Here is a 15,719-nt window from a genome sequence, read left to right as displayed (position 1 = left end):
GTGGAAATGTCTGCCACATCATCTGTTATTCAGATTGCATATAAGAGCCACAAAGAGTTCATATGTAGTAAGACAAAAAAAACTAAAGCTTTCTGCGATGTGTAAATTCTGCGGTACATCAATTACCGAAGCAAAGGGAACAATGTCCCAATTTTCATCGATATGTGGAGCGAAAGAACAAAGATTAAGAAATAATAATTTCTGTACCTATATGCATAAAATCTCAGCATTTTGACAGCTAATGCTTAGTTAGTTCGTTCTTTGTAGAACTGTTATTTTTAATATATTTACTGTTTACAAAGTAGGACAAAAGCGTCACAGAGAAATCCAAGCTTTGTTTAATTAATAATAAAATGAGCATCTCCACCAAAAATGTCTAAGGTCGCCGCCCTCTCTTCCTCCGGCATACTTCTCAAACACACAGACATGCGAATCCATACTAAACCCTTTTGCTCGTGCCTTTTGGCTTGTTTCCGTCCATTCAGAAACGTCCTGTTCAAGCCTCAATTGTCGAATTTTATTTGGGCTGTCATCTTGTTCCTGGTCCGACTCCAGTTCAAATTAAACCGGTTCATCTCCGGTGCACAGATGTGTCCTCATAGACTCCCGTCACCATTCTTGTCAAGGCAACGCTCCACATGTGTTGTGTTAAAACCGCTCCACAGAACAGGGGTGGGGTGAGCAAAGCTCTTTAGCATTAAAGACACATGCACTAAAATAGTTTGCTGATAACAGAACTGTTTTTGACCATGTAAAATGTGTTTGCTTGCAATACTAATGATAATTTTACAAAGTTTTCATTTAGATTTAGAGTTAATCATATTAACTTGTACAAAAATGCCATTATATGACCCCTTTAATATTTTAAGTTCCACATTGAACGATGAATAATAAAAGTAAACACGTAAAAGTAAAAAGTAATGGAAACAGTACATAATGAAACAAAGGCTCATCAGGGCACCAAACTGTAGACTTGATCTTCTGCGTCTGAGTGATCTGGTTTGTCAGGGATTGTGCAGTACAGGTGATAAACGATCTTAGGGAAGAAGACAGAAAAGACACACCGAATAAATATATTTGCATTCTATTCATGATGGATTTGTGATGAGACAGTGTGTTCACACGTACCTCATTTTCCTCTGTATTTGCCTTTTTCTGTTGTTTATTGACCAAAACACCTGTAATGCAATGCAGAAGCATCATATCACTTTAAAGAACATGTTGACCTTCATGAACAAGCTCTTTGTCATAAAGCTTTAATGTTTTTTAAGCTGTGCCACTTTGTACAGCAGAATCATCTCTTCTCAGACTCATTGTTTAACAGTGATGTGATGATGAATTTAGTATTTGTCCCCCTTCTTCAGGACGAGCTTGTCGTGATCGGGTGGGCCAAGTTTCTCAATGCTTATATGTGGCCATCAAAATTGCTGTTTTTGGACTAGTAAGGAAGTTTTGAGTTGTAAAACCACTGTGTATTTTCATAGTTGGTTTAGTAGTATTAGTACTTTGGAAGGACAGCATTATGAAAAGTGTCAGTCAGTAGAAAACCATCAAAAACAAGAGATGTGAAATGGCTAAAGCTTCAAACGTGGTGTGTGAAGATGCATCACACTTTGATGTCAGTAACACTAAACACAATCAGTGCATATCTTGGGACCAAACATGCATTTGTAAAATAGATGTGAGAGCTACATATGCACAGATGATGCATTGCCTTATGCAAACCCAAACCCGGAAATGCAACATGACATCGTGACTTTGCGTAAACATACACGCCCACTTTCTAAAGCCAAGTGGCGTGTTATCTGTACGCATTTTGAACTATCCGCGTGTATGTCTACGCCTAAACGAGCCATCATCTCTGCAGGTATGTCTATGCTGTGTGATTTCGCCGACCTGATCTCACAGAACTAATATTTATAGCCTAATTTTATATTTTGGAGCAACTAACTCCACTCCTACCCTAAACCTACCCACTCTCAACGATATAAAGCACGTAACAGGCAAATAAATGTACAGTCACATGTATTTATTGCAAAAACGGACCAAAAAACAGTATAGAAGTATTCAAGTCTTCTGAAGTCAAACGATATCTTCATGTGAAGAACAGAGTTGATCTTAATGTTTTAGTCGTTGAAATGATGATCGCGCCCCTTTGTGAACAGAACACACACACTCATTAATATTTCTGATTCAAATGATACACACCACAAGTTTAGAATGACGCAATTGGTCACGAGACACACGAGAGCCAATGCTGTCAAACCTGACCTGACGTTTCTTCCAGTGGCAATATTTGAAATGTATTAATCTTTGGCAGATGGACTCGACGTTCTGATCACGTTTGGGGATTTGCTTAACACAAATCAATCGTTTGGCCTTGGAACACTTGGAATATTTGTACTTTCTGAATAAATTGTGCCTGCAATCGTATCTGCCTGTTATATCCTGTTTTTTTATAATACACAAATGGGTAGGTTTAGGGAAGAGTTTGAGTTACGCTTTCAAAAATGTGTCTGAATATGTGTGTGTGTGTCCACAAGGTAAATGGATTTATAAACATACTAAATTGTTTTTTTTTTAAATGTAAAAATGCTGAATGTTTCTTGTGATTGGTAGGTTTAGCGCCTGTGTGTGTGTGTGTGTGTGATGGGTGTAAAGGTTTAGGGGTAGGGGCAGTGTAGGGGTATAGAATGAAACAGCGTTGATAAACGCTAAAAAGCGATTATGCGTCTTGATAGCACGCAAACATAGCATACGATATTGGCGTGTCATACATACACCATTTCATGAGATCAGTCTGGGAAATGAGTTAGCACCTGATGAGTGAACCCAGTGGGTTCTCGTTCATCATCTTATGTTCAAGATCCACCTATGGGGAAGGGTATCTGTACCTGACCTTCCAAGGCCCCCACCCCCTTACCTGAGAGCATATAAAGCTTGCTTTCTCTTCTGTGGCCAGTTGACAATCACTGTCCAGTTGACTTTTTTTTTTTTTTGCTGGCATGTCGCTCTTTAAACCTGACGCTTCTCCCCGAGGCTGGTCAATAATGGCCTGTCCAGCCGCATGTGGTGCGCTGATCGCCGCGAAAGACCTTCACCCATTCTGCATGGTCTGCTTGGGCATCATGTACGCAGAAGAGCCTTTATAGAACCCGTAGAACTAATGGGGGACACGGTGACGACAACACACTACTGGGGTCCTCCCGGGACACAGTGTTTGTCTGTGTGCAGAAGCGGACATGGCTCTAAAAATGAACAGTTTGTAGCAGTTCAGGAGGGTGAAAGTACAATATTGCTCATGTCTCAGACCGCAGGGTCTTATGGCGTCATCTATCCAGGTTTTGCCCCTGGGACTCCTGAGAATTAGAGCGTTCATGAAATGGGTTTTGTCACTACTACCTGTCTCTCATTCTGATTGTACACAGGTGGCCCAAAGTACCATTGCTGATGGAGATAATTCCTCTGTTATGTGCCCGGCTTTGGCTCAATGGTCAACTTAATGCTCTGTGTCCTTTTCCATGCCTTATAGACATATGTGACCAGGACCAGTGCAAGGTCCGGAAGAGTGATCAGTTAGATTTCATGGGCGCCCCTCACAGGGTGAGTCCCATACATAAGCAATGCCTCTTACATTGGCTTGTGGAAGCTAGAGCTTTGGCATATGAATCGAAGGGAGTGCAGCCCCTAAGAGATATCAGAGCCCATTCCATGAGGGGCTTAGCGGCTCTTGGGTTTTTTTCAGATGAGAGTTTTAATGCAGTACATGTGCTCTGCTGCCAGCTGGACTTCTCCCCATACATTTGTGCATTACTACCAGCTGGATGTCATGTCACCAGAACCTCTGTAGCACATTGGGTTTCTTAGCCCTTCCCTGCGACCCTCTTTTTTCCCTTTTCAATGATACATTGGAGTAAAGGATCAGAGTAGAGGGCTGCATTGGGATTGAGTCCCACCGTGTCCCACGGGACCCATCGCAAATCTTGCGGGAGCGGGCGGTTTGAATTTTGCTGCGGGCGGGAATGGGCGGCTAAAAAAAACACTGCGGGATAGGAAGGTTGCCTAGCGCCATGATGGAGATGTCAATATATGATGTAGAAAAGAACCTCAAACGAGGTATTTACAGCACAAAAGCTAAGCAAGGAAAGTCTGACATTTGGAGAAGTTTCTCAATTGTTTGTGATAAAGATGGAAAGGAGCTGGACTTTGTTTATTGTGACAAATGTGCAAAAATACTCATCTATAATGGGCACAAATCCGGCACGTCTGGTTTGAGGCGACACACCTGCTTTGTTCTCCCCGGTCAAAGTTTTCATGTAGCCTAGTTTATCATATTATCTATATTGGGTTCATCTAACGTTACTCCTGTGATCGCGTAGAGAGGAGAGTTTCCCTATCAAGCGGGATTATCCAGATCGACCGATTCAAAGTTGCAGTTTCAGTGGCTCAGTTTGATGCTTTGCTAGCGATACTGGAGACATATTTAAAAGAAGACTACTAATTTCTGTGAATCAATTGATCCCGAACACCTGGCAGTATGTCTATGGATCCGATCACACACACACACACATACACACACAGACAGACAGACAGAGCTTTACAGACCCTTACGAAAGAAAAATATATTGCAATATATTTGAAAATATGCAATATATTCACATATATGGGATTTAATATTTATATTTTCCAATATATTGCAATATATTGAAAGCGGCCATCATTTGTATATTTTTCAATATATTGCATGAATATATAATATATTTTATAATGCCATCAATATATTATTCCATATATTAAAATATATTTCAAGAAAATATATTGGTAAATATATTTTCCTTTCGTAAGGGGAGACTTGATGTGCTATAATTATAGCTGTGATATAATAATATTTGTAGCATTTTTGGTAGAATAATATGTATGGTGGCTCTGAGTTGTCAAAACATCTCAAAATGCGTTTTTACGGATGCGAAAACGCAGAAAATCGAACCTGTTCCAAAAAAATTTTTGACGGACGAAAGTCTCGGAGGCAGTGTGCAAGCGTGATTGACATAACGTGAGGTCGAATTTATTTTTGGAAGTGCGTAAATTATTATTCTAGCAAAAATACCACAAATAATATTATATCACAGCTATAATTATAGTACATCAAGTCTCTAGAAGCTCTGTGTGTGTGTGTGTGTGTGATCGGATCCATAGACATACTGCCAGCTGTTGTTCGGGATCAATTGATTCACGGAAATTGGTGGTCTTCTTTTTAATACAGGGTGTCCGCGGGGTTTTAAAAAGTATTAAAAAGTGATAAATCAAAATTGTCAAATTTAAGGCCATTAAAAGTGTTAAATGTGGTCTCAGAGGTATTATTTTTTCCAAATTAGGTATTATTTTTTCAGACTATCAGGTGTCCTATTTTGATTGAAATTCTATCTGCGTTCGAGTTAGTTCGTTTAGATATGGGCTTTAGCATATCTGGGCACATAATCAAAGATCTTACGTCTCCGGCTCAGCGTATGTTTGATGCTGACGTCATTCAGCGGTCGTTTGGCATCATCTCAGAACACTGCGCGCTCAACAGAAGGGGCTGGCTTACGGTTTATTTTAGACTTGCTTCAAGGCATATCTTCAACGACTATCCTCATAAGAGCAATCTTAAATGATTTATATAAAGTCTAAACAAAAAGAGTTGTGAGAGGATGAGGCGCGATCCATCGACAGTGAGATCCGCGTGTCTGTCTGCTCTTAAAGGGACAGCAGCCAATAAAGCTTCCTGTCAGTAAAGTTAAAGAACAAAGGGAACAGAGAAAAGGACTCGCTGCTCTTTACTAAATAACTTTTGTAGCTTCAATAAGGATTAACTATTTCATTTATATTTTATGCAGTGCAGACTGCATATAACTTTGATAACTTTATTAAATATCTGTATATTTCCTAACTGTTAAGACAGGAAGGGCAGGAGTAAACATGACATTTATTATGGGTTTATGTTAGCATTGTTTTAAGTTTACTTAAATTAAAAACTGTTATATTTTTGAAGCCTAATAATAAATGTAAAAAAAGTAGCTGTATTAATATCAGTAATACTGGCCGTCATTCATAAAAAGATGCCATTTAAACAAGTATTTAAAATATATTCTCTTTATGTTGTTTCTACATTAATTAGATTAACAGTGAAATTATTATATAAAAAAATATATTAAAGTATTAAACATTTCTTTTTTTATTGCGATTAATTGCGATTAATCACAGAAAAAAATGTTCAACAACTTATCACAGCTATAGAAATGTAATATTTGGCTCAGGTTTTGTTGTTGGAAAAAAAAAAACTAAATAATTTAATTGCTGAATTACCAATTATTAATGTAAATCAGATGTGTATGCAGTAATACTTCTCCTTCACCAACCTTTGTGAATGTTGAGATCTGTTTTACTGTGTCTGAATGATAACTTATAACAGATTTCCTCCTGGTGTCGATTCTAAATCTATTATTTTCTGTATGTTATTATATATGTCAAAATCTATGTAAATAATAGAAAGGTCGCTGATTAACACTTACAATTCAGTGTCGTGATGGTTTTAAAAATATTCTGAAGGTAGTAAAAAAGGTATTAAAAAGTAGTAAATTTAACTTAAGGATTGCTGTATATACCCTGTAATATGTGTCTCCAGTATCGCTAGGAAAGCATCAAACTGACACTTTTAATCGGTTGGTCTTGATCCCGCTTGATAAGGAGGGGAAACTCTACGCGATCACAGGAGTCTTTTCACATCTCCTCAGGACAAACAAATTATCCTCACTAGACGTCACTTTGTCTTGTTTTGCGTTTTTATCCCCGTAGCGCATTCATTAATACGCATCGGACTCAGTGTGCAAGATCTCTGTGCGTAACGAATTTTTCGGAATACGAAAAACCGCATGCGAAAATATCGGACTCAGTATTTTGATATCAGTTTCTGAGTTTATTTAATGTTTGTATAACTGAATCAATAAAAATAGAATGTTTGAGAGTTTCTGAGATCATTTATAATGCTTTTAGTAATGCGTCGTGTTGGTCTTAAATTTCACTCATAATGGTCTTAAAAGGTCTTAAAAAGGTCTTAAATTTAACTTACTGAAACCTGCAAGAACCCTGAGGCACCACCACTTACCTTTGAACAGCAAGAAAGTGAGTAAATTATTTTAGTTTGAGCGTGAACTGTTGTTTTAAGAGATGTGGCTAATAATGCTTGTCTGCTGAAGACTTGAAAGAGTAAATGGTGTCAATATATATTTTTTGGTGAAATCTGTTCATAATAATTTACTGAAAATGGGGTTTTCTCACCTACAGATTTGGGCTGAGATGTGGCCAATACAGAAGTCAGACAGTATGTCTCTGCAGGTCCAGAACACTAAAAAACAAAGAATAACATAAAGGTCATGACCCTTTAAGACAGTCTTACTTATTATGTATTATACATATTTAATTACCTTTTGATTTTAAAGATTGTAAATGCACAGATACTCACCATATCGATTCCTTGACTGGGCACATCTGATGGAATTGACCTCATCTTATTGCTAAGAATCAAACATTGAGCTTTATAGCATCTTTTCATACATGCATATATAAAGTGAATGTTTTAAAGGGTTATGAAACCCCCCTACTGCAGCAGTGTTTTTTCACACCTTCGATTTGAAAAAGCTTGTTAAAAGGGGAGTGGTCGACTGTGAAAAGGTGGGATGGTATTGTGTGGAAAGAGGGAATGGTTTGCATAAATAGGGGAGTGTCATTAGGTGCATTAAGATTAGCGATACCAACAGCAGCAGTTACAGCGGTTCTGAGACATGTTCTTGGTTCACGTTGGCATTGTTTACCACAGTGAGTGAGATTAAATGAGGGATGAGTACAGCGAATGAGAGAGCTATGAGTGGCGTGCAGCAGAGATCGCAAATCATTCAGCTCTTCAAAGTTCAAACCAGCATAATTCAGTGAGAAATGAAAATAAATGTTATTCTGCATGACGGAATATTTTGCAAACGTGATAAAACTATATTTGTCCAAATATGCACGCTGTTTGGCAAGATGAACAACGCGCCGACGTGATAAGAGAACGTGAACCACCCAACATGCGATGTGATAGAGATGTGTAATTCTAGATCGGGGTAAAAGCGAAGGGGTTTGAGGCTAGTCTCGACTGCGCATCTGAAGCAGAGCGACGCGCGCTGGGTTGCTGTGACGATCCGCGCTGTCTATCACTCGGCAGCTAAATCTATATTTGTCCAAATATGCATACTGTTTCACTAAGAGCCCGAACACATGCGGTTTAGTGCATGGCTGTGACGACAAATAAAACGGAGAGGACGTGGCTTTTGTTCATTAGCCTACAGACTACAGATTGGTTATTTTGCACTCCTGACATAGATAGTCAACGCTTGGAGGTTCGGCGTGCGATTCCTCAGGTGAATTTTACTTTACTGAGCCTTTGTAGCAAAGGGGCCGGTTACAGCTCGCTCGGCGCCCTTTACGTTACTTCGTATCAGCACAACGCCTAGCTTTCCTCCGTCACTTTTCCGCACGCTGCTTCCAAAACTTCCCTAACATATCTCTACAATAATGATGTAAGACGAGCCTGACAGAAGTGACTGTCTCATGCATTTTAACTAAATTATCTTGTATGCATACTACAGCGCAGTGATTGGACTGAATGAGCTTTATGTCATGAATATATATCGAGGAGCGGTCGACGTCAGCATGTGCCCAGCAGCCCATACTTGGGCCGAAAAGGCCGCGCCGACGTCAGCATTTGTGACGTTGCTCCGACTAAGCTTTTCAAACCGGAAGACAGAAATCGCTCTGAAAAATGCAAAAATAACTATTTTCACATATGAATACCATTAATGAGTACCCTTAGTGTTTTCAATGATGTGCAGCCTATACATCTTTACATCTCAAAAAAAGTGTTTTGGGGTTTCATGACCCTTTAAAGAATGTTTAACCTTAATGAACAAGTTCTTTGTCATAATTCCGACTGAACTGAATCAATGAAAAAAACTTACCATCGTCGTCTTTTTTGACCTACAAAACATTAAGCATTATATGTTCAATTATAGCTTGCACAATCAATTAAATACTGAAAAACATAATAAAGGCCATTATATACACCAGAACAAACAAAAAACATGCGTTTGAAAACTTTACTTACATGCAAACCATAGACAGATAAGTCCAGACAAAATGACACCAACACCACTGGAAACCAGCTTTATAATAAATAACCCTGTGTCAAAAAAACAACAACACTTTAATTCATGTTTATGTGCATTATGGGCAAGTTTAATTTGGCTGTTTTATATATGTGACATTTGGAGTAATACACAAAAGAGATTTGAAAGAGAACATCTAATTCATGCAACAGTCAAATCGTTTAAAAATGGAGTATGATCCAGTATGAACAATTGGAAGTGAAGTGTGGACATTAGGAACATCTACATCAGAAAAGACCTCAAATGAAATAACATTTGACCTAAGCGAGATTATTATACACAGCTTTGTTATGGCCGAGTCACACCGCACAGAAAGACTCCGACCAACGGCTACCATCACCAGAATAAAGGTTAAAGATTAAACTTCACAAACATTTCACGATCCAACAGACACAGATTAAATGTTAAATCAGCAAAAACGAGAGCTGACCAATGAGATCACGGTGACAGACGCCAACAGGCATAACACACTGATCTGATTGTCATTTGTTGAAGGATTGTGAAATGGCCTTTACAGTGCTTGATGAAGTCACTGTAGAAAATAATTGTTCTTTTAAGGCGTTCTTCTCATGATTTGAGATTCATAATTAAACAGTCAAATGAAGAACTTTGGATTCAAGACTTTTATTCAATGACGTTTTGTGTTGAGTACAAAATAACTTTAAAGTCCTAAGCTTGTGAGTAAGCTTGTTGCACTCGCAACATTGTAAAATAATGAGCTATATGAGTTATAATACCGTAAACACGCTTTGAAATAGGGCTGTGCGATATTGAAGAAAAATGCGATATGCAATACCTTGCTAAATAATGTGATATTCGATATGCGATACGATATTGCTATGAGTGTGTAAAATCTATTTAAATTATATATTTTTTAAATATTTAAAAACTGACAATGATACCATTTATGTTTCACATTCTATCTGGGAAAAGAAAGCATCGCTACAACTTCTGAAAGTGACCAGCAGTGTTTTAGCATAAATGTTTTGGTGTGTGTGTGTCAGACAGTGCAAGATTGTAAGGAGTTGTTTTTTTTCAAGTTATTGCATTTAATAACTCTTTTTAACATCGAGCAAATCACATAAGTAACAGTCGTGAGCCAGTCTATTCTCTGCTATGTGTCAACCTAAAATGTGCATTTTTCACAATGTTGAAGTAGCCTATTAAAATTAAGATTTTGCGTGCGGTTGCGATATGTGTATTGCGATATGTACATTTGCGATGTTTCGATAATTTCTATATATTGCACAGCTCTACTTTGAAAGAATTGTAATATCAGGTATTTAATCAAACACTGAACTTTACTCACTTTTGACCATTCGTGGCGTTCTATTCGGCGTTGATGTTGAAACTGCAGTGAACATCATTCAAAATGAAAATAAAGTCAACAAAGACTGTAATAAATCTTTAACTTAAAAGTTATAGCTGTATCTATGATAAACAAACAATTAGAGATATTTAATTAAAGATATTTTTAAATTAAATTATGATGCTACAGAAGACAGTCCATGTTCATCTCATAAGCCATACAGTCTCATCTTGTGAGTGACTTCCCATTTGGTTACTAACTTGGCATCCAAGTGCTGGGTTCTGAGATCATTGACATCCTACTGTATACAGGCAGAGTAGAGGTTGCCATGGAAACTGAAAAAAGACCTAAAAAATGTAGATGCATTATTAAACTTTAATGTTTGGGGGAAAATGTAATTCATAAACAATAAAAACATTGAAAAGCAGCATAATCAAAGTAAAGTAAAAGTGAAATGAAGCAAAGTATGGTGTCCCATACTCAGAGTTTGAGCTCTGCATTTTACTCATCCAAGTGCACACCTCTGATTGGTCATTGTGTTGATGTGCACAACATGTCTGTGATTGGCTAAAATGATTAGCGCTCTTCACCGAGTGCTTCAATGACGCTCTTCACCGAGCGTGTTCACTGGTGTGGAGCAGGGAGAGCGTTTTCAATTAACTCATATGAAAGTTGAGCTTCACGCTCTCATGGTGCATTTTGGGATTGACAGTGGACCAGAGAAAATGTTGAAAGCATTGAGACAAAGTCCCTTTAAGGCCCCGCCCACACGAAGCCACAGCTTTCCTAATCCAATCTTTTTTTCTCCCTTGTTTTGAAAATCACTGAAGCTGACTCAAAATGATGTAGTATATATGCCAGGCCAATGTGTGGCGCTGTAATTCTGCCACACAAATACACTAATATCGGAGAGTTGTGGCTAGAAGGGGTATAGCAGTGGTAGGAGGTGAGACAAAATCTCATCATAAAATAACAATAAATACATTTGCTACTTAACAGATGTGTTTTATTAATGCCTACATCTACTCCAACCCTAAACCTACCCATACAATAAAGCGAATACCGTAATTATATGACGTAATATTGATGCGCGCATGCCCAGTGCCCATAGTAGTATTCCTTAACTCTTTCACAGTACTGGAAGGTGATGACATCACTGTTTCACAAAATATTCGGATTGGCTGTACACACAAAAACTCAAGAATGTCGTTTTCAGATTTATCCACTTTGGACCCGGTTTCAAAAAATATCAGATTTATGCTTCCAAAACGCCGGTTCCGTATTGATGAAACGCTGATACGGTTCTAGATTTATATGTGTACAGCTAAACGTGTCTCCGTGTGGACAGGCCTAAGACTAGTACAGTAATTTCACCCTGCAGCCATCTTTGAAAGGTCTCTCGGTCAAGCAAGTGCAGCTTCTATCTCTTTAAATCGGGAAACATCAAAATCTCCAAAACTGTTCACCAAGCTCTCGATTAAACTTCCAATGAAATCTAAGAATAACTGCCTCATAAATTTGATTTCTAAATGGTTGAATCGTGACAAAAAAAATAAAAAATAAAAAATCAGCCTGGACAAATCGAATAGGCATGAGTAATCCTAAATGCAGGTCTCAGAACACTGGCTGTTTCTATAGCAACCAGAGCTTTTAACAGCAGCTGTAGTGATGCGATGACTTTACTTAATAGCGAATGGCTCTTTCATTTAGAAGGCGGGGCTTATTCGCCATATTGGGCATTGCACTTTCTCCCATTTATGAGTATCGTCTTCCTATTTTTAAAGTCTTTGGTTGAGAGCTTCGCCATGAGGTTGAGGTAGCCTAGTGGCGGCTGTCTTGAGTGTTTAAAAATATGCAGGTTGTGCCAGAGTTTATGCCGTAAAAAAACATGGACGTAGTGTCCCTGATGTCACCCGTAAGATTCCAAAGAGCATTTTTGAAGCCTAAAGCTGGTTGTTGTTATCTTGGCAGGGCGTCACTTCTAGATAACTGAAAATGACCAAAGAGGCGGGACGTGAATGGAGCGGAGTTATGAAAAAAAAATCCCCCGTCACAGTTGTCATGAATGGCCAAATTAGCTATATAGACCAAAACCATAAATTTGTACCAGTTTTTTTCTACTGTAATTTTTTTTACACAGTTTTTACAAGTTTTTCTACTGTGGCCATTTTAACATAGATGTTAAATGGGGGGATGATGGGGGGAAAAACAACAACCAAAAAACACTGTTTAAACACACTCACTACAGACACACCCCAAAGCAGAGGCATTTTAGCATCTTGTAAAGGGTTAAGGGTTGTACTTGTTTATATACAATGTAGACTTTTCTGAACCAAATGTGAGAATGAGTTGATTAGTTATATAATGATACATTTTGCTTTCAATAATCCTGCCGTACAGAGAAACATTACAAGAGTGAATAATCCATATCATAGACTGATGAAGCTGAATAATGAGCTTCAGTAAATCACATTCATATTTTCCCGCTGCTCATCTGGAATCTTTCCCTGTGCAGATTTGAGCCTCAGTTGAGCAAACGGATCCCAGAAATATGTTTGAATCTAACTTTAAAATCCAACATATTAATTCTGCACAGTTACTTTGGTCATTGAGGAAGAGTGAATGAACTTACTCATGGTTTCCTTTGTTGTGCTGGTTGACAGGTTTGACTTCGAATATGGGTCTGCTAAAATAAAATAATAAGTGTTATTAGTAACTTACCAGATGTACTGAACATTTCAGAAGTTGACATTAAAGGTAAAGCTGTTAAAAAGTCATATTGTAAAATAATTAGATAATAATGAGCCTGAAAGAATAATTGCCATATCATTATATGTGGAATAAGAATGTCTTTTTAATTTTACAAACTCAATTACCGGTTTTCATGGCTGTCGTATCATCCACATCTGGTGTTGAAACTGTGAAGATAATTGACCAGTATTACAGGGAGAAATTGTCATATTTAACTTAAATATTATTTAAAGCAAACATCAATTCAATCTTTCAGTAAACCACAGTAGACAGATGTATGTAAAGAACTTTGGTGTTTGTTTCTTGATAGAAATACATTTTTAAACAGATTATCAATACACAAATATCACAAGACTCACGTTTGATTGTTATTGTCACTGGATCAGAATGAGGAGATTGTTCTTGAACTTGTGTCTTCTTCACAGTGTAGAAGCAGGTTATTCTCACAGATGAATTCTGACCTCCTGACCAAATACTGATCTGAGATCCATTGAGTGAGATCTGACACGATGAGCTCAGTTTTAAGTTTCTTTCTCTTCCATATATGTAAAAGACACACATCTCCATCTCCATCTTCAGATGTTCAGTATTGTTACAGCTCAGCTGAACTGTGTCTGTTTCCAGAATAACTGAAGCAGACGCTGTTAAATTGGCCTGAGGAAGAGCTAATGAATAATAAAAAAAATACAACATGGATTTTAACACTGTGAGTTATAGTGATTGAGTGTGATTCAAATAAACTGCCTGAAAGAGATGGTAAGGGATTAAATTTCCAATCATTTGAGATAAGCAAACCAGTACCACCACCCCTGACAATTGGATGAGGGGTGTGTGAAAAAGTAAAATTAGTTGAGAGGGCTGCAGGAGTGGCAGTGTCCTCTGGTTTGATCCAGGTCTCAGTTAGGGTCATGAGGCTGAGCTGTGAATGAGTCCCAATAGATGAAGTAAAGTCTGCTTTGTTTACAGCAGACTGGCAATTCCAGAGACCAATTGGAATAGAGATTAAAGTAATTTTTGAGTGTTAGTAGTAATAGTAGAGGTTTGAAAGCACATGGTGAATACAGGTCAGAGAAATGACCAGATAGAAAAAGCTAAACACAAATAATGAAAAGGAAAGGAAAACAATATTTAAGTGCCTTGTCGGTGTCCTTGCTCAGGAGGAGTTACACAGGGAAGAGTTGATTTCTTTACAATCGTCGGGCTTCACACGAGGGCTGCCGTGGACTACTCTATTTATACTCACCTGAGTATCGTTATTGAAAGCAGCTGGGAACGCCCCCAACAAACATGTTTACACACGTGGTAATGAGAACAAACGCTAACTCCAAACACACCGCGAGAATACACCAGAACTAGTAATAGCGTTGGTCATTATGGAGATTATTCAGCTGGCAGCTGTGTATGTGTTCATTCATTTGCATTTCATCAGTAGATCACATGCAGAACCGTCCACTAGCATCGGCACATTTATGGAATTGCGCTCACGCTAATTTGCCCTGTTTAGTAAATCTGGCCCTAACAGTAAAAACCCCAGTGTTAAATTAACTTTCCTCAGAGTTTATTTAAGTCCACACTCAAAAGTGTTAAAAAGTCATACTGAAGCAGTGTTAAAGTTAATTAGACAATTAGGGATTGGGTGATGATTGACCATTAGTGATGAACACCTGCTGTTAACAAATATATTCACTAAAGGAAACCACCTGATTACATTTCCTCTTGCTTTGTCTGGCTGTAATAACTTTGTAACAGCAGCCAATCACAATCTCAAAATAAAAATCAAGGGTCAAACTAAAACTAAAACACTGATCATAATGGTGACCCTAAGGGTGCGTTCACACTTGTCATGTTTGGTTCGATTAAAACGAACCCTGGTGCGATTGCTCGGTTAGTGCGGTTCATTTGAACATATGTGAACGCTGCCATCCGAACCCTGGTGCGCACCAAACAAGCGGACTGAGACCGCTAAAAAGATGGGTCTCGGTCCGCTTCCAAACGAACTCTGGTGCGGTTCGATTGATATATGAACGCAACACGGACCAAAGACATGTAAACGGACCAAAAACCGGACGTATAATGTCACAAGATGCGACGCATAATGCAGCTGATTTGACAACGCAGAAAGATCGGTGTATCCAAAATGAGTATCTTTAACGTTAGAGGGCAAACGTGGAGCAACGAGGAAGTGCCTAATCAATATTTGGTCAGACGAGCATGTTTCGAAAATGCTAGAAAAAACACACAAAAAGCATACCTGGCTCTTCTCATCAAAGTTCCTGTGTTGCCCATTATTAGCTGTACAGACGACAGAACGGCCGTCTCTTTTCTGCACAACGGAGGAAATCCTGCTGCTGTTTTGAATGTTTTGAACATTTTATGAGCTCTTCATGAGTTCTCAGCGGGTAAAAATAATGCGACATGTA

General features: G+C 38.3%; 1 protein-coding gene across 2 annotated transcripts; it reads right to left on the bottom strand.

Moving 5' to 3' along the window:
* On the bottom strand, nt 1-15,539 carry LOC137058508 (uncharacterized). Of its 2 annotated transcripts, none has more exons than XM_067431796.1 (11): nt 13,659-15,539; nt 13,425-13,466; nt 13,181-13,234; nt 10,809-10,895; nt 10,549-10,590; nt 9,179-9,253; nt 9,033-9,051; nt 7,502-7,553; nt 7,318-7,384; nt 1,129-1,178; nt 1-1,036 (listed from the first exon to the last, which is right to left on the bottom strand). In XM_067431796.1, exons 1-11 carry the CDS (start codon nt 13,990-13,992, stop codon nt 953-955), a joined length of 906 nt encoding a protein of 301 aa, XP_067287897.1. In that variant the 5' UTR covers nt 13,993-15,539; the 3' UTR covers nt 1-952. The 2 variants fall into 2 exon arrangements, with proteins under 2 accessions (XP_067287897.1, XP_067287898.1); XM_067431797.1 differs by having other exon boundaries at nt 13,181-13,231.
* Between the last annotated feature and the right edge of the window lie 180 nt (nt 15,540-15,719).

Source organism: Pseudorasbora parva, chromosome 22 (assembly GCF_024679245.1).
Source record: "Pseudorasbora parva isolate DD20220531a chromosome 22, ASM2467924v1, whole genome shotgun sequence".
In the NCBI taxonomy this organism is placed as follows: Eukaryota; Metazoa; Chordata; class Actinopteri; order Cypriniformes; family Gobionidae; genus Pseudorasbora; species Pseudorasbora parva.
Note: the sequence above shows the minus strand (reverse complement) of the source record. Positions and strands in the feature narration are given on the sequence as shown.